Source organism: Amphiprion ocellaris, chromosome 12 (genome assembly GCF_022539595.1).
Source record: "Amphiprion ocellaris isolate individual 3 ecotype Okinawa chromosome 12, ASM2253959v1, whole genome shotgun sequence".
Taxonomy (NCBI): domain Eukaryota; kingdom Metazoa; phylum Chordata; class Actinopteri; family Pomacentridae; genus Amphiprion; species Amphiprion ocellaris.
In genome coordinates, this window is record NC_072777.1 from 11,099,481 (window position 1) to 11,119,265 (window position 19,785).

Genomic DNA, 19,785 nt, shown 5'->3' on the forward strand with positions numbered 1-19,785 from the left:
ACATGCATTTTCACATAATTTTGGACAATTGCAGTATAAATACAATAATAATTAGAAGAATTTGAATTGTGATTTTCTCAACCTCTCATTTAAAGATATCAGTACTTGTTTATAACATTTGTATATATAGACAAATTAAATATAATATGCATAAATATATAATTTTTTAACCTTGCTGTCTTACGCAAAGTGGATAGTCAAACTGAATAAAAGTACAAATACACAAATACATTTAAATACATGATTTCTATAGCATTTAATTATTTTTTTAAACTTTATTATTGGCACTACGAATAATAAAGGGCAGATTATGAATCAGCACCATGGAGCAAGTCCGTGGCTATACAGTATATGTCATGAAAAGGTATGAAGTTCAAAAGCAAGGACTCCAGGAAGAGCAGCCACAGTTAAACAGTCCAGTGTCTAATGGTGATCTAAATTCAAATTCAAATTAATAATTTGTCACAAATACATTAAATCACAGATTGGGGTTTTGTCTAGTGACCTTCTGATCAGCAGTCCTGAGACTTAACCACTGCACCACTGCTGCACCTTGTATTGTGAGGTATGTTTCTGTATGGTGTTTCAAATTCTTACTCCATATGGCCCCTTTTAACTTTGAGCACCTGCCCCTCCAAAGGTCTCTGCATGGCCCTGCTTCACTTTGTCAGTCATCTTGCAAAAATACACCGTGCACAAACGAATCCCGCTGCAAAACCTCCTCATCGGACCATCAGTTGTTGAAGTCCTCCCTCGGGTCTCTGGTTTCTAGACTAGCGGCGCTAGCACTGAGCTACAGGGAACATCTGGACACATCGGGACAGTGAGGGATGTCTACATAGATCATGTGACCGACCGAGGGTAGAGCTGAATTATTATTATTTTCATTTTTGTTTTATTTATTATTTTGGGCCTCAAAGACTTTTATAAACATACACACACACACACACCTACAAATAAAAAAAAACTAAATTAAATAAAATTAAATAAAATTTAAAAAACAACTTTGACAAAAGGGCACTTTGGGCATCAAAGGGCAAAGGGGCAGGTGCTTCAGCCCCCTCCGTACCCCCACTCTGCACGTGCCTGGTTTGTTCCACCCAAATAGTCCTTTTGTGTCCGTGTACTTGTGGTTTCGATGCTTTGCTCCATCCAGCTCCCATTTAGACGAAACAAGTGCACCATCTACCAGCTTCATGGACCTGTGAGACAAAACAGACTCTAGAGTGAGCCCACCTGTGAACTGCTCTATCTTCCATTAGTTCAGTCCAGCTCTGCATTCATCATAAAATCCCTCTTATTTTGTAAATGTAAATAGTAATACCTGATCTTGTCACCGGGGGGCGCGCCTCGTTTTCCTTCTGCCTTTTAAAATAAGCCGCTTTTCCGGTGTGAGGTCAAAGGACACACAGCAGCACGGCAAGATGACAACACTACGACCGTTCACCTGCGATGATTTGTTTAAATTCAACAATATGTGAGTACAATCCTGTCAGTGTGATAATATAAGCCTCATTTAATTTTGTGTACCAGGTGTCCGGTATTTATTTGTTAAAGGAATATGTTCAGTCTGTTTTTCACTGTGCAGCAGCGTTAGCTTGCTAACGAGTAGACTTCCACCCGGTTACTGCTGATGGAAAGAGTGTTGTGCCAAACTCAATTCAACAGTTAGATCGTTTCGTGGTACTGTAACAAGCCGTGATTTTTTGCACTCGATTCAAACATGATATGAACAGTAGTATCTCCTGAAAAAATCGGCATAGTTAAATATATTCTTTAAAAAACATGCTTTAGTAAGCAAGCTTTCTTGCTAACTAGCTAGGTAGCTAGCTACAACGAGTGCACAGCAGGAAAAGCAACAGCTGTAATATGTAATCTGAAACTAAATCTAGTGATGTAAATCGGACACAGGTGTGCAGAATTTGCCAGCAGAACCAAAGGAAGATGTTCATAATATTTATTTATATTCAGATGTTTTTCTTGCATGGATGGTCATAGATAACGTTAAACAAGGACATTTTGCATTATTGGTGATTTTTTTTTTCATATGACAAATTTGAAAGACTAACAGCCTTTTAAAAACTGTTATTGACCTAGTCTGATACACACAAGTATTGTTAAATTTAACAGCTAACTCATGTTTGTGTTTTATCCAACAGAAACTTGGATCCTCTGACAGAAACTGTATCCTTGATTTTCTGTTAGTATTTTTAATGTTGTTTCATGTGTACTTTATTGTCATGTCACAGTTTAAATCAACAAATGTCACCCGTTACTTCTCTGGACCTAGCATGTAAATTACCAGTTTATTAGAGTAATATAGTCAAAGTCCTGCAATAAATATTTCCTTCTTAAACCTCTTAATGTTAAGAGGTGATGTTGTATATACATATATATATATATATATATATGTGTGTGTGTGTGTGTGTGTGTGTATTATTCTTTGTAATAAAATGTGTAGTTTTCTTTAACCTTTGACCTCCAGTATGGGATTCCGTTTTACCTTCAGTACCTTGCTCACTGGCCAGAGTACTTCATTGTTGCTGAGGCCCCTGGTGGTGAACTGATGGGCTACAGTAAGTCCTTCTGCTTTGTCAGATGAGATTATCCTCTCAAAGACAGTTCTACTTTTTATTCATACTTTAATTCTTGTGCTTTCCCAAATATACACACTTTCTTAAATTTAACACTGTTGCAGTTGTTCACACTACAAAAATCCACTTGGTCAGACTTACAAGCAACATATGTTAAAGGCCTATATTCCTTACACTTTTCGCCCAATATTGAGCATTTTAATATAGACTCCATTATGTTATTTAAAATGTAACACGCAGCACAGAACCTGAGGAATGAAAAATGTCTGTCTGTCCGTGTGCTTACAGCCTGCACTGGATAAGATGTGCTTAGTAATCTTAAAAAAAGGATACAGGTTAAACTTTATCACCACACGTCTCCCTGTTGTGTTTTGTTGCAATAAACACTGTCACTCTTGTGTGACTTTAAGCTTGTGGTTGACTTTCGTATAGTAATGGGGAAGGCGGAGGGATCTGTGGCTCGTGAGGAGTGGCACGGTCACGTCACTGCTCTGTCCGTCGCTCCAGAGTTCAGAAGGCTCGGCCTGGCTGCCAAACTCATGGAGATGCTGGAGGAAATCTCAGAGAGGTTTGTATCTCTGTACAATCTGTATCCAGAGTGTTACGTGTCACCGTAGATTTTAAATCACAGAAGTTTGGTAAATGTGATAATGTCACAGGACTGACAGACACCTGACTCTTCACAAAGGAAATCTTTTGTTGTAAAGTACATTTTTGTGTCTTCTTTCTTTTACATTTAGATTTCTAGATTGGTATATCAGGTCTTGATTCAAATCATTTCGCTTTTCTGACTCATATTTCCAGCAATATTCACAGTCCAGTTCCTCCATACAAAGATCTGTAACCTACAGTGTTTTTGAAGGTTGTGTGAAACGTAGAACTCTCTCAGCTCCGTGTTTTCTTTCTGAAGAAGCAACAGATGATGAGCTGATGACTGGAGGTATTTCTTAATCATAGAATAAATAGTATGGCTTTCATTTTCTCGTAGGAAGGGGGGATTCTTTGTGGATCTGTTCGTACGAGTATCCAACCAAGTGGCGGTGAACATGTACAAACGTCTGGGCTACAGCGTCTACAGGACGGTGATAGAGTACTACTCAGCTAGCAATGGAGAACCTGACGAAGACGCTTATGGTAAGATGAATTTTAGAACAAATCAGAGCCCAGAACCCACTTAATTGTTTTACAAGTAGCAGCGGGTGTTTTTCTAGGGCCTGTTAGTTTACATAAACGCAACAAATGTTAAAGGTTGTCTCCTATATTAAACATGTGAAGTGAGCCCTGTTCTTCAGTCTTGTTTTAGGTACATCATTAGCAGTTTCTATTTGTTCTGTACCACTGGATCTAGAGACAATTATCAATTATGAATCAGTCATTTAGTGCTCTGATTATTTAAATTCAGTGGCGTGACACAATAAAAAGGCATCTATGGAGCTCTACTAAGCAGGCTACCTTTAGCAGGAGCTTGGATTTTTTTCTTTTCGCCATCATTAACTAATTTCTACTGCCTTATTTATGTGGAATAAGAAACACAAGAAGCAAAATGTCAGTTCAGTTTTAATACCTAAACATAGTTTCAGATAAGGTGAGTTGTGCCTGTCTGATTAGGTTGCTTTTATTTGGTAAGACCTCCGACTTGACCTATTGTGTCAGCGTTTTGATTTTACCCACAAAGTTAGCGGTCTTTGAATAACAGAGTGCAACAAATATGCAGATGAGTATTGCAGCACACAGATAACCATGCCAGAGTGCAGTACCAAGACACAATGTACTGTAACTACACAAACTACAGTACGTGTTTTGTTATTTTAGCTCAGTCTTGTAGTTAGTTTGCCAGTACAGGGGGTCCTCAGTTTATGATGTCATCGACCTGCGGTGTTTCATCATTGCGGTGGAACTGGTTACGTAGAATTAGTTGATGAGCGGAGTGGATGAATACGTCGTCACGCTGTACCATAAGACGGCTTTGTTTACATTTGCTGTTTGTACACCACTTTGGATTGTGCTGCATTCGCTAACTTTTTGCCCTTTATTATGGCTCCCAAGCGTAAGTCAGACTCTTCCGATGGCAGTGCTCCAAAGAAAAGTAAAGCTATCTTCCATGGACGTGAAATTAGATATAATAAAACGCTCGGAACAGGGCGAAACACCGACGAACATTGGTCAAGTTGTACAAACAGGTCAACATATTGTTGCGACCCTCTGTGATGAATGAGTGAGACTTTATCTCGTTCTCTGGTCATTTATTGAACCTTCACACAGGCTACTGTGGGTCGTTCCCTACGTTAAAATAACTACGAAAACCCTAAAACTTAGGTCCAGAATTAGCCACCGTTCCCAGCTCTCTCTCGCTGGACACACACACTACTGTTGACTATGAGCCAATCAGAGGTGAGCTAACTATACATGGTATGTTCACTGACATTAGGTAAATCTTGAACATCAACAACATCAGTCCATTACAATATTTTCTTATAAAATGACTCATGGATGAATGAAAGTCATTGGTATTCATGACTTTTCCGAAGACCTGTACGATATTGTGATGCATGTAACGGCTTTGTTTACATTTTTGCCGGAGTTCTGACTTACGTCGATCCATAGGAACAGAACTTCAACGCAAGTTGAGGACCCCCTGTATTGTTGGGCAGTATTCTATCGAGTGCTGTGCAGACAGCGGTGAGATTTTTTGATTGGCATTACCTCGCAACACTGCAGAAAGGAGAAATGTTGTGATACTTGATGCATTGATTTCTCATTATTCATTGTAAAACACCAACCGCTGACAGCATCCAGTGAGACAACAGCTAAACCAGCTCTATTACATTATTGTAACTGTGAAATATTTGTTTTTAATGGTAGACTACATGCAGTGGAGGCAGTGATGGTCTCATCTTTCTGACTGAGCATTATACTGAAGCTACAGTAACTGTAGAAGAACAGTATATACAAAGCCCCTGCTCTGCGCTTTTTCTTTTTTGAGTCGACAGGTTGGAGTTTTATATTAAACACAACCACAGAAGGGAGCTGTTCATCCAGGACAGCTGATGAAGCAGAAACAAGACTAGGAAAACTAAAAAGGTTTTTTTTGTGTCTTCTGACAGATATGAGGAAAGCTCTGTCCAGAGACACAGAAAAGAAGTCGATCATCCCGCTGCCACATCCTGTCAGACCAGAAGACATCGAATAACAGTAGACTGTGGCTCTCTGACTCCCTGCTCCCTTTATCCTGATAATCAGCTGTAATGTTGTGATTTCAGGTCCTGCTCAGTGACTTTGTACATAGTTAAACTATCAAACAGGCTGCTTACCCCCATTCTCAGTGCTTATTAGTCAGAGATCCACTGATTGCACAAAATGATGAATTGAAAAGTTTAATTTCCTGTAAATTCTAAATGAACATTTGCTTAAGAAAACACAAGTGAGTCTGAGTTGATGTATGTATAATGGCACAAAGAAAACATACAATAAAGACTGCTCATGAGCTGGATTGTTGTTCAAAATAGACAAACAGTAGAAAAATCAGAGAGACTGTCCAGTTCCCTCATGTCCCTGAATGAGGAGTCTAATCTTTATCTTCCCCACTGCTCCTACTCTCCTTCTTCTCTCCATCATTATCATCATCACTGTCGCTCTCACTGCTGCTGCCGCCATCATCATCTCGGTCGTCGTATGGTCCTTCCTGTTCCGTCTCAGTCACATTGTTTCTGCCGGACTCGTTCTCTGGCTGCTTCTCAGGAGCAGCTGCAGGTTCTTCAGAGGACGGCGATGTCTCTTCAGCCGTTGTATCTTTTTCTGGGAGATTCTCACTCTCGTCAGTCATCTGCTGCCTCTTCCACATCTTGGCCATGGCAAGCAGTTTGAGGTTGGGTTGGTTAGCAGCATCTTCTGGAAAGATGTAGTCATAGTACTCCTCCCAGCCTGCATCCGACTGAAATCAAAGGGAGAGACTGGGATTAACACCTGATGCACAAGGATTATGTTTGTTGCCCCAATGTCAGTGCCCATCAAAATTTCCCAAAGCACAAGCTGATATATTCAAATGTTCTTCTGGTTTTGTCCAACTGATACTTTTTAAAAATTAATTAAGTTATAACTTAATTAGAGAAAGAATTGCTAAAAAAAATCTCAACTTATTCCCCATCAGATCAATCCTAGACTAAGACTTTATACTTTCATTATCTTTTATTTTGATCTTCTACATGAATTCATTGGTGCTTTGTGGATTCTCTGCATGTCAAAATGCTGCTGTCCTCTTCAAGATTATTATTTATATTTCTGTTGTTTTCTAGTTACTTTAATCAAAAGACAACACAACATAGAAATTTAAAATAATGTAGCTAAATGCTTGTTCACACTCCAAATTCAAAAATGTCAAGATATAAGAAATTCAGAAAACTGAAATAGTCTTGAATCCATCAAATATATAGAAATTTTTGGAAAAAATATCAAAAAAAAATTAACAAATAGCTGGCAATTATTTAAACTAATTGAGTAATAAAGTGACAACAGAAAATAAAACATTTGGCGATTAAAAAAAAAAAAAACAGGCAGCATATTTTATTCCAGTTTACTGGTTGACACTCAGTTCTTACCCCATCCTCAGCTGTCAGCTTCCTCCTCTTCTTCACCTTCTCCGGCAGCAGCTTCCTGACTCGTTCTCTGGTGGAGTCGGAGCCAAACTCCTTCTCAAAGTCCCTCCAGGACTCAAGCAGCATCAGCCGCTCCTCCTTCTCCTCGCAGTTCCTCATGCTTTTGTTGGCCTCTTCGTAGATCTGTCGACACTTCTGCAGCCGGTCGGGGCCGTCGATCGACAGCTCAAACTTGGCGTAGCTGATCCAAACCTACATGAACAGACGAAGGTAAGCTCAGGCTGCTTTTTGCTTATCCTCTGTGTTCTTGACTTGTGTGAAAGACAGAAAACTTTGCGTTTTTTAAAAAACAATTATTACAGCAATAATTCCTGGTCTAAATGCTTTGCATTTACCTAAAATGAATGGATTAATAAGAAAGAAGGAAATTATTAATTAAATCTCGCATTAATAGCAGAATAGATCAGATTCACAAAGATTGCAATCAGAAAAGCTGGAGAGCAGTTCTCACCTTGACGTGTTGAGTGCGCTGCAGCAGTCTTTTGTAAAGGTTTCTGGTGTTTCCAAACTCTTCTTGTTCTATCTCAAAGTCGATGTAGGACTTCCACAGAACCTTTGAAGATAACAGACAAATATACAAAAATTATGCACCTGAAAGGTAAGAATGGTGACAGGAGAAAGAGATATTCCTAGAACAAGAACAAACATCTTTTTTTTTCTGTTTAAATGTTTTTCATTTCTACTTTACTGAGCTTCACAGACACTGGTTGTTCACAATGACCCATAAGCTGGAATAAGACTGTAGAAACATTTGAAACAACTTCTTAAATATTAATGTAAGTCTAAGGCTATAAAGAAGTCCAGGAACAATTACAATTTTTGTTTGATGGTGTTCTGATAATGTGACGCACTACACATGATGAAAGTTAAAAACATAAGATTGTAGTGAGAAAATAAAAAATAGCTAATGCCTGATAAACTGTCTGGCAAATATTGCATTTATTTGTAATATTCTGACATAGTGATGCTGCAGTGATAAAATAAAAATGTAGAAAGACTCTGTGAGGAATCATAACTAGACTAAAGCAAACTGATAAACTCTCCCTACATTTGTTAGATAAGTGCCTTTTGGACTACAGGGAGCAACAAAATGATTTGACTGCTCTGTAAAAATATCTACTGCTCAGAATTATTTCTCACTTAATATTGAACCCTTCGTCCAGGAATGAAGTCTCAATATACACATATCTGACAAACTGCCACAGCAGTGGGAAAATGTTTACAAACATTGAAGTTTTTGTGAGTTAATCTATATTCTGCAGCTCTAAACAAGTAGTTATATGATCAATATTGTTCTCTATACAGTGGTCCCTCACTATATTGTGGTTCAGTTCTCGTGGTCTCACTGTATTGCGGATTTTTGAATTGGGTTTGGTTCCGCAGATGTTTGGCTATATCGCGGAACTTTCGTGATACAGATGTTTTTACTGTAATTGTTTTTGTGGTATGCTGCATTCAAAAGTAATACTGAATAACATCTGCTTTCCATGCACTATATAACCGCCAGATGCTTTTATTTTGACACAGACTGCGATATAAATGTGGCAGGAAGTCAAACGCACTACACTTCACACTCACGGTTGTGACAACATAACACTTAGCCAAACTAACTAGGCTGACTAAACCACAAAACACAATACTACTAACACTGGAACACTAACATAAACCACAATAATGACATTTAAACCCCCAACATCCAGAACTCCCATGGTGCATTGCAGCACAACAGTTTAGCCATAGACCGGCTCTGCCATCGCGACATTATTTTAATATTTTTTGTGGTAAAATAAGCATTTTCTAGCCTAAAAAATTGAAGACAATATAAAAAATATGTAAAAAAAAAAATAAATTAAAACATATTAAAAGAATATTTAATGTAAATAAAGTGTGTAGCGTACAGTGCTGGGCTCTGATTGGCTCAGCGACCACATAATCAGTCTCCTCTGTCTCCCCTGTATGTGCATGTATGTGTGTAGCACGTATGGTATAGCAGCATTCAGTATCTGGCCTTGTCCGTTTCACACAGACAGACGTCTGATCGCTGCATAGTGTTGCTCTGCGGTGATGTGTAGTGTGTGGGAAGGGTTTATAAAGCCTTAAAATATATATCAACAAGAAAAGTACTCAGAGAGCGCAATACTCCGCCAAGACTGTTCATTCTCTGACCTTGTGCTGAACACAGGCGTGTTATGCATGTGTGCATGAATCTCCTGACCTAAATATGTAGCAGGCGGCGGGAATTGATGGGACTCAGAAACACCCCACAATTTAATCAATCAATCAATTGTTCCTTGTATCATTTCAGATATCTCGGCAAAGGTGGATTTGTAGTAGGATCACATGATCGTCGGCAGGGAACTGACGCGACGTTCAATTGTCATGGTTAGTGATGCCGTGTCGGCCGCTATATCTTGCAATGGGAAATCCTTAACAAATTGGTGGATTCAGACTATAAGCCGCATAACTGCCAAACTCTAACCACTTGCTCCTTGTGTCATTTCTGACCTTCCCTGAAAATTCCATCCAAATCCGTTGGTCCATTTGTGAGTAATGTTGCACAGGACAGACAGATTCACAGAGAAACGTAGCTGATCATCACATAACTCCACCGCGTTCCTTGGCAGAGTAACAATAAAATAAATATTGTAGCATCGGATTTGTGTATGATTGTGTTCATTTGCATTTACTTTATTTTGTTTAATCTTTTGGTGTTTATTTATGTTGTGCCTTGGATCTTACATCGTTGACTATTTGATCAGATATTTTATTGTTTTGTTTTTGCTTATTGTCCTGCTCGGTGTCCCAGATGTTGGTTCTGCATTCCTATTGTTTTTGGTACAGCTGATTTAATTGTGGTACAGTGGGAGACTTGGTAAGAGCGCGGTCCGTGTTTGTTGTGCTGAGCAGTGAATAAAACCTGCAGAAAACTGTCCTGTCATGCCAGGGATGTTTAGCATGGAAGATAGCAAAAGACATGAGCATAAAAACGCAAAATAATTCTAACTGGCCTGACCTACAGCCCTGGAGACGGGTGAGTCTACCGGTATTTACGGGTTACAATATGGTCACTACTTGGCAGATTTTCATCTATCGCGGGAGGGTCTGGAACGTAACCCCTGCGATAGACGAGGGACCACTGTACCTCTGGCATGTCCAGACGTGGCTGTCCGATGGCAAGTTCAAAGATGGCGCGAGCTCTTTCGACATCTCCCAGGATCGTCTCCAGTTCTGCAAACTTAATCCAGGTGGTGCAGTTTTCTGGACTAAATTCGAGATATTTCTCGTACAGCTTCCTACAGCGGTCAAATTCTCGTAGCTGAAGCTCCAGCTCGATGTAGCCCTTCAGCAGTTTGTTCTTTGGGCATTTACCGATCGCTGTGCCCTGAGAGGAGAAATGCTGGTGAGTGAGAGGATGTACGCATCCAGTCGAAATCCATCTGCTTTACTTAATTTAGCTTTGGAAACCCATCTGTTGATGCATCTTAACTGGATATTATTTACAGTGTTTCTCTGCTGTCCTCCAGGACTCCCTTGAAAAAGCCCTTAGCCCTTTGGCCTGGTTAAACTATTAAATCTGCAGATTATTGGTTGAATTACAGTCTTCAGTCAATCAATGAATGTATCATCAATTTGTCTATTTATCTTCCACCTATATTTCTGGCTCTATGTTGATCTAAATGACAGGTATATACAGTACCATTATTAAATCTCACCATAACTTTCCTGGCTCCCTGCAGGTTCTTCTGGCGGATCTCAAACTGAGCGTAGAGCAGCCAAATCTTTGCAAATGTGAACTGAAACAAAATAAGATGGACTGCCACAATCAGGTAACAATAGCAACGAGAGTTTTACCGTAATGTTAACCACATGATCTTTATTCTGAATTTAAGTGATATTGTCTTTGAAGAGTGAACATGTAAATTACCTTCTTGTGTGGGGTGAGATCCAGGCAGGCTTGGTAAACCTGCCTCGTTCTCTCTGGATCCTTAAAATTAAAAAAAAGGGAGAGAAATGTTACTGCAGAGTTTGTTTGGTCAGCTAAATGATCTTTAAACTTTTTTAGTGCATTTCCCTTTTTAGTTTGAATTGTTCTATCTCAGCAACATTACACATGTGGTAAAATGAAGATGGATGACGAACTAACCTTGACCTCCAGCTCCTCGTACAGAGCGTAGTTGATCCACAGGTAAATGTACCGCCTCCAGTGTCTCTTCTCCTGGATGGGGGGGACGTTGGCGATGGCTCTCTCGTAAACTTCTCTCACAGTGTCGGGGTCAGCGTCGCTCTCCACCAGGCGAAGGTAATCAAACCAGGCATCGTAGTTGTGTGGGTTTGCCTGGATGAATACGAGAAAGATAAAACTTGAATTAATTAGATTTGGAGATTCTGGTTGGTGTTTGCCACCACTTAAACATCCCCCTCTAATCCCCAGTATACTCTACATCATTGCAATTATACCTTTTTGTTGGTTCTTATGACACCCAGAAAATTGTGCAAAATATTAACTACACTGAGTTCTCTTCAGTAGAGGTAAAGTGATTTTGCTGTGTTGAGTAGTCTTATGATTTTTTGGTGAATAACTGTGGTCCTCTTAGCATAGATCAGAATTAACATGATTATCATTTTGGCCATAACTGCGCAGCCCCAAGCGATGTAATTTTATCTGTGTACGACATGCTAGTGCCAAGACACTCATTTCTCTAAACATTTCCCCCTTTGACCTAGTTTTGATTTGGAACATTAACAACCAGTGAAGATATTCTTTCCAATGTAAAGGTGAGACAAGAAGAATAAAAACAGGCTTGTGCCGGTCAGTGGATGAAAATTTCTTTAAGTCTAAGTGGAAATCTAGTTCTGACAGACTTATCAGAGTCAGTAGGTACACTGGCAGATATATAAAAGTAATTATCATAAAACTGTGATGATTACAGTTGTACTCACAGCATTTCAGTGTAACTTAACATAAACCGCTCTCGGCTCATGCTTAGTTTGATTCTGTGTCTTTGAATTTAAAGTTATTATGATAAAATGATTAACTTTCAGTCATGTTTGCGTACTTGTTACTGTCATTGTAAATTATTTTGAATCTGAGAAAAGGAACTGTTCATTCTAACTTTCCACACATTTCAAGGCTCAATTATTCCACAGCAGATACCTTCACTTCCTCTTCATACTGGAACCTTCGTTTGCTGACGATGACGTCCTCAATTCCTCTCCGGTCTCCAAACTTCTTCTCAAACATTGTGTAGTTCTTGAAGAGCTCCTGCGCCTGATGTTTAGGGATTCTGTCCAAAGCGTACTTATAGATCACTCGAACACGCTCAAACTGTAAAGGAAGGAAGAGTAAGTACCAGCCAAAAGATAGTCCAGCAGATTTAATTCAGTTTAGTCTAGGAATAAAAATAGCAATAGGTGTAATAGCCCTCTGGCTACTAATTTAAAATTACACAAGAAAATGTTGTTTTTAAGTCTCACCTCCTTCTGTGTCTCCTCAAACCTGGCAAAGGCCACAAAGAGGTTTTCATCCACATGTTCCTCTCCGAAGAACTCCACTGACCTCTCATACACCTTCCTGCTGTGAGCGATGTAACCGTGCTTCTCTTCAAAGCGAGCATATTTAATCCAGTTCTTCACTTCAGGGTGGACGATGACAAGTGCAGAGGAGTCAAGGAGCTTTTATGTGACAAATATTAGCACAATGCTGCAAAACACAAAAGCTGCTCTCAACAAGTTAGCCACTCGTAGGTCTGCTCTTCCCTGACGCTGATAAATCTTTTGACCAATAAACAGCAACATTTTGATTAATATTTGAATCTTTTGGAATCATTTTTAAGCAAAGAAATTGTCTGGTGACAGTTTGTAATGAAGGGATTGGCTATATTTTCATTTTGTATCATTGTGACTTATATTTCTGTGCATTTTGGCATTGCTGGTCACACAAAACATAAATATCTTCGTGGGCTCCAATCACAGCTTTTTGGACCAAGCAAGTTGCAGAAAATAATCTGTATCTTAATCAATGATGACAGTTAGTTACGGAACTGATGATGATAAACTTGAGCTTTTTTTCTGTTTATGCTTCCGTGTGAGTGACATTACTGCTCACGTTCATTATCAGTTATCCACCTTGTATATTATGCTTGTTTGAATTTCGTTGCTGCTGACCTATAGCCTGTGATACACATGAAGTCATGGAGTTTGAATTTGACCTTACACCACAATGAACAGCTCTACTGCATATTTAGTGTAGCAGTAAATATTGGTCCTCTCTGTGGATAAACAAAATAATAACAGAAGGATATATCGCTCATAAATAGTGCGGGCTTTGTCCACTTCCTTGTAGCGCAGCTCAAAGTTGATGTAGGAATGCCAGGCCTGTTCTTCGGGCTCCCACTCCATCCAACGCTCAAATGCCTGCCTGCAGCCGGCAACATTCCCCAGCATCTCCTCCATGTATGTGTATTTGTACCTGTTAAAAGGACAAAGAGTAAAACTTCAAACTCTATTGTGAACTGTTGAGGAATCAAGAACAGAATAAATGAGGCTGCAAACACACACAAAAGATTCTCCATCTATGCTATACAGTCACGCACATGTATCAGGCTTTTAACATTTTCAAACACTCATTCTAAACAATTGCAATCAACTACACTCAATTAATAAATAACTAGAGCTTTAATTTAGGAATCTATTCCTCCTACTTTGTCTGTTCATTGGAGATGAAACACAAATGGTTTCATTTCACAGAGGTCTGGTTTAAAGTTAGATTGTAACTTACAATATCTCCAACCGTGGACAAAAGGAACAAACAAGAAAACTAATCAGCAACTATTGTGGAAATTATTAAATAGCTGAAAACTGAGTTTACAAAGTGCTTGCAAGTATGCTTTACAAACATGTTTTTTAACAGTTACATTATTAGTGTCAATTAACTGATTAACATCCCTATTTCAAAACATATGGTAGACAAAATTGAGTTTACAAATCTACACGTTTTTCTGATAATTTTTTGTTACACTATTTGGTGCATAAGAATTCTTTAACCCATGTTTACACTTCACTTTCTGAATCAAAAAGGAGCATTTAGTCATACTTCTGTTGTTTTTTACTTGTCTCAGATTGGAAGCATGTATCAGGAAGTCATTACAATCAGTCATACCAGAACTGATTGACTCGTGGGAGGATGGTGATGGCTCTGTCCCAGATGTTGCGGGCGTGGTTCACCTGGCGGCTCTTCATCTCCATCTCGGCATACTTCAGCCACAGAGTGATGTTGCGGTGATCGACGTCCAGCGCTCGCTCGTAAATAGAACGAGCCCTGAAACCAGAAGAACCAGCGATGAGGAAAAATTGGACAACAAGAAGAGAAAGCAACTAGCTGTTTTGTCCAGCACAAACTCAAGGTAAACTGGGTTAAATTTTGCTGAAATGCCGAAATGAGAAGATTTATTCCATATATTTCAATAATGACAGCATGATTAATATGAAGACTAATCACAATATGGAGCTGTGATTCAACTTTAGAGATTAAGGACACAGGTTTGTCACCAGACAGCTGTGAATTTTTAAACCTGACAATACAATAAGCCTGAATTAGAGCTGGTTTCTGTAGAATAAATATCCTGACTACAGGCACGGTACCTCTGGATCTCCTTTAGGCTTTCCTCCCATTGTGCGTATTTGATCCAGTTACTGATGACAGTACGATTTTTCCTGATGTTGTCCTCAAAGCCCTGAAAGAAAAGACACAACGGTGTGACCTGATGCCAAAGAACTCTACAAGTTACTTGTTTATTTGCTGAAAACGGTGTCTTTTTTTGCTGTCTGATGTAAGTTAGAAAGACCTACATCTGAGTGAGCATGAGAATTAGAATGCAAGTACAACCAAAGCATCTTTATATATTTAGGGTTATACGCTGGTTGTTTAAACATATATAGGAAAACCTCCCCTTTAAATCAAGTAAGACCAGTCTCAACACACTTCTACACTTTTAAATTTAAACATGCTTCCAGTGAAGAAAATACGAGGTCAACACTTACCTTCCTCTTCTTCAGTTTGTAATCGTTCAGCTCTTCTTCATCGGTGATCTTCTGTTTTGGAGGTGGTGGCAGAAGTTCGAGCTCCCTCTCTTTGGCTTCTCTCAGCAGCTGCTCAGCAGTGATCTGAACCTCTGCGGGGGCTTTATTCTTCACCTAAAATGCAGCAGAAAGTCCTTTATAATGAGGGTTGCTCCAATCATAAGCATTATGTTTTAATTTTTTAGTGACAATGCAGATTAATCAACATCAGCTATACCCAACTGTGGTCCTTTGGATAAATTTTAAATGTCATTAAAACAACAACAAGAAGTTTCACTCAATTTATTTAGATATTTGTGATGGGCTTTAAGACTGTAATTTTGAGTCAAAACAGACCCCAAATCAAAGATATATGTGGGTATATGACTGACGATGACTGTGTATGACTCATCCTATGTATATACATATGAACATATGAATGTTTCAATTATAGGAGTGGATGACATTCTGTGTAAAGAATACATAGAGGTGTCCAAAAGTCTGAAAGCATGTCAAAAATCTCTAATAATAACATGAAATATAACAATTTCAGATTCTGCTTTATCTCTGGGTCAGGAAAGTTGAAGCAGATCAGTGGCATGTGACACCATGTGAACTAATTTGGACAACGGTCAGATTTCTTCAGATTGTGTCTTGCAATTGAAGCAGCATTGTACAATAGCTGATAACACTTAGATGTATTTCATCAACTCATAAGAGGCCGGCTTAACCGAATCCACCTGCAACCATTGTTCACCTCTCAGAAATATGTCTGTGCCTCAAGTTTCCAGCATAACATTATCCACTATGTAGCCTAATGGGAAACATGGTTTCATAATTATGTGACAGTTTCATTAGTAAGAATGATATTCTGAGCAAAGAAGGACTTTCTTGGTGTCATATCGTGTCTAGACTGAATGTTTCTAAGAGGGCACTGCAAGAAACACCTAGATAAATTAAAGAGCCTAATGTGAAGTAGAATTTTACGTTTAATAGTTTTCCTTTAGAGGAAAGGCTTTTATTGTAAACAATACATGTAAAACTGTAGATAATTCCAACTTCATGTTTTATTGTTCATTTTATGATTATTTAAAAGTATGACTTTCCAGTAAAGTGTGCATCTTTGCTAGTATATCCTGTTTAGATGATAATGTAAGCCAGATTTAGCTAATAGTGCTATGGAGGTGAAATAAATAACTTTGCTGGCAACACAATACTTAGGAGGTTCTTCTTAAATGTGTTGTATTACGTAGGTGCCTTGTACGGCTGCTAAAGTTACTCATCTATTCAATAAGCTGGTGAACAGAATATGAATTTGCAACTACTTTATTAACCACAGAATAATTTGGGTATCTTTTTAAAGCAAAAAATTAAACTAAGTGTCGTTACCGAACCTCTTAAAATATGAATAGTTGATGCTTTTCTTGGCACCCATACTCAGAGAATTTTCAAGGATGGTCCAAGTGAACGGGAATGTTTCACTGTTTTCTTGGCTTTCGCAGAAAGACTAAATAATCAAAAATATAACTAGACTAACCGGTCGTTAGCAGCAGTCCCAGTGAGTTAGAAATTCATGTGGACTTGGCTATTATGCGTGTTACATCAGTTAACAACTACTACTCTTCCTACCCAGAATACTACACAATCTAATAAGCAACCAGCCCGTTTTACTTCCCAATATGAACATGCTTGAGACTTCTGAAATACTAGGAACATTAAAAAAAAATTCAAAAGGGTTTCACAGGACTCACGGAACGCTGTTTGAAACTTTAAAACACAGCGGAGCCAAAACAAAGCAGAAGACAGTGACAATGTAACAGCTAACATAACCTTCAGTTAGGTTCGCCAAGGAAATTCACTGTACAGCTAATTTGTTTTTGTCTGGCTAAACTTGCACTTTTAAAACAGTAGTTTATTTAATATTTGTTTGTAGTTTATAGTAACAGCTGTGAAGTCTGCACATGGGTAAAAACAAACATGAGCGCTGTCTGGCGCTTTCTCCGAAGTCTGCTCCATTAAACTTTAGCGCTATTTGTTAGCATTAGCTTAGCCGCAGTCAGCTCATGGCTCTGATATTGTGCTTTGCCTGCTTACCTTCGCCACCTTCGGTATCCGCTGTTTGCCTGCCGCGGTAGATGCCATTTTGCTGGCAGTTTTGATGAAATGCTACTTTACCAAACTTACTTAAACTGTTACGACACCAACCAAAGCTGAAATGTAACTAAACGTTGTGGGTTCATCCAGCGCGAGCCACCATGACAGTACCCACAATGCCGTGCGACTTCCCATTAACCCCTAAAGTGCAGCGACGTCCTATTGCTATGGCAACAGAGTTTGCGGTCGTTTAGAGCAGACTGCGACGAAAACTAGCTATAAGAAGACGGACATATAACTTTTTTTAAGCAACGGAAAGTAAAGCCTACAGGTGTAACTATATGTTTTATTTGGAATTAATCTAATTAAGGTAAATAATACTTATTCTAGCTACAAAATTATGTCTGTTGTAGTATTATTATTTACGCTAACGTTAGCTACATTACCGTCGTTGCTGTTGCTATACTGTTGTGGCTGACATGATCTCGTGTGTCTGCATTAAAATCAGTCCAAGTGAAGATGAGGACTGTAACTTCAGCCAGTGGCCAGAAGGAAACAATTCTCGTGAGAAGAAGCGAATCGGCGGATGCTCGGGAGATTGGCAGCCTCATTGGCCCCTCAGCTCAGGCGGTGTTTGGAAGAGTCAGTGTGATTCATCTTCTGTAAGAATTTTTTTTTTTTTAACATTTTAACTGTAGACTTCAGACAGTAAGGAATAGACTAACATGTTACATACAGTGTACAACAGAAGTGAGTACAATGTCACCCTGCAGTGTAACTTACATATCAAGTGATTCAAAATTGTATCACCTCTGCCTTCTTTCAAAGATGACAAATTGAGTATTTTCTCTTATTGTCAATCAGACAAAAGTGTTTAGAAAAACTGTATTGAAAATATAGACCTTGAAATAGAAGTTCTGTGTAACAATTGTGAATACACCTGTGATCACTGACAAGTTAGAAAACCTCTAATCACTGAGACTAAATTGAATCCACCTGTGATTTCCACTTACCTAACTGCATGAACATGTTCTTGAAATGATCAGTGAGCACCAGAAGTTTCTCACTTTTTGACCTTTAAGCAGTGTCTACCTGCAATGTCTACATCATGGCTCCACATAGAAAGGAATTGTGAGAGGAACTGAAAAATCTGATTGTGAGACTTCACAAGTTTGGAAAAGTATAGAAGAAGACCACTAACCAACTAGAAATGAGTTGAAACACAGCTGCAGTAGTAACCAGGAGGTATAGAGGGAGCCATAGTACCACTAAGCAGAGCTGCAGTTACTGTTCTCCCCAAATGACACCACACACAGGGCATTACAATGTACAATCTAGCTCTGATAAACAGACAGGCAAGTGTTTCATACTTGGCACAGAAGTCATCAGTAAAAATTAGAGTTTCTGTGAAACTCAAACAGTGTGAAGTACATCTGAAAAAGTCACTCGTGCTTGCTATTCGCTACAAAACTGCCAGAGTTAACCATGCCAAAAACATGGACAGAAGCCAGATGAATACTGGGAGCACATTCTTTGGTCAGATGAGACAAAGATAAATTAATTTGACTCAGATGGGGACTAGCATGTCTGACATGAATCTGACCAGGACTACCACAGTGAATGCATAGTCCTGACAGTGAAACTAGCGGCAGGAATGTGATGATATGAGGCTTCATAAGTGCAAAAGGTGTTGAGAAGATGATATATATATATATAGATGGTGAATGTCTGTGAATATACCAAGGTACCACCTGACAGGGTGACTCCCAGTCTGCGGAAGACTGGCTGAAGAGCAGTAGCTATTCCAGCAAATAATGCAAGCACACTGCCAAGAAAAAAGTGAAAACTATGACCTGACCCACATATGCTGTCTGACTTTAAACCAACAGAACACCTTTGTGGTATGTTAAAGAGAAAGGTAGAGCGACACAGCCCCTCCAAGAAAGAACAGATGTAAAAATAGAAGAATGACAGAACATCTCTCTAGAAATTTGTCCAATTCTGGTATCCTCCTTGCTGATGAGGATTAAGTCTGTCACAGGTGGACATACAAAGTATTGAAAAAACCTCAGCAATGACAGGCATACTGACTTTAATTGCATTGATGTACATTTGTTGTTTAATATACCTGCCAAAGTAACACCAGGAACATTATTATTTAAACTGTGTATAAAGCTAACAGCTAGTTTTGTTCATTATCATTTAGGCTATAAAAAAAAATCCACAGTAATGATAAATACCTATGACAAAATATGAAAACTGCACATACTACATACTGCAGTTTATTGTACATGCCATAGCTATGTTTACTTTATTCTTATTTGTACTGTGTACATTTCTCATTCTGATGTACTAACATTTATACATATCTATATGCACTTAGCTAC

At 38.8% G+C, this 19,785-nt stretch overlaps 3 protein-coding genes across 3 annotated transcripts in view; 2 read left to right on the plus strand and 1 right to left on the minus strand.

Annotated features, from left to right (window-relative positions):
- Window positions 1-1,359: 1,359 nt before the first annotated feature.
- naa20 (N-alpha-acetyltransferase 20, NatB catalytic subunit) lies at window positions 1,360-6,084 on the plus strand. Its single transcript, XM_023291553.3, has 6 exons — window positions 1,360-1,477; window positions 2,160-2,184; window positions 2,486-2,576; window positions 3,027-3,162; window positions 3,583-3,728; window positions 5,699-6,084. Exons 1-6 carry the CDS (start codon window positions 1,425-1,427, stop codon window positions 5,782-5,784), a joined length of 537 nt encoding a protein of 178 aa, XP_023147321.1. The 5' UTR covers window positions 1,360-1,424; the 3' UTR covers window positions 5,785-6,084.
- crnkl1 (crooked neck pre-mRNA splicing factor 1) lies at window positions 5,953-17,575 on the minus strand. Its single transcript, XM_023291552.3, has 14 exons — window positions 17,399-17,575; window positions 15,287-15,439; window positions 14,888-14,979; window positions 14,406-14,564; window positions 13,549-13,715; window positions 12,722-12,900; window positions 12,402-12,572; window positions 11,391-11,582; window positions 11,172-11,231; window positions 10,960-11,040; window positions 10,389-10,628; window positions 7,698-7,799; window positions 7,190-7,438; window positions 5,953-6,525 (listed from the first exon to the last, which is right to left on the minus strand). The coding sequence occupies exons 1-14, from the start codon at window positions 17,444-17,446 to the stop codon at window positions 6,160-6,162; spliced, it is 2,259 nt and encodes a 752-aa protein (XP_023147320.2). The 5' UTR covers window positions 17,447-17,575; the 3' UTR covers window positions 5,953-6,159.
- Window positions 17,576-17,624: 49 nt separating this feature from the next.
- Window positions 17,625-19,785, plus strand: part of cfap61 (cilia and flagella associated protein 61) — a 49,098-nt gene continuing 46,937 nt past the window's right edge. The window contains exons 1-2 of the mRNA XM_023291556.3: window positions 17,625-17,768; window positions 17,907-18,060. Of these exons, the coding sequence (XP_023147324.2) occupies window positions 17,918-18,060 (143 nt within the window). The 5' untranslated portion in view covers window positions 17,625-17,768; window positions 17,907-17,917. The remainder of the gene's footprint in view (window positions 17,769-17,906; window positions 18,061-19,785) is intronic.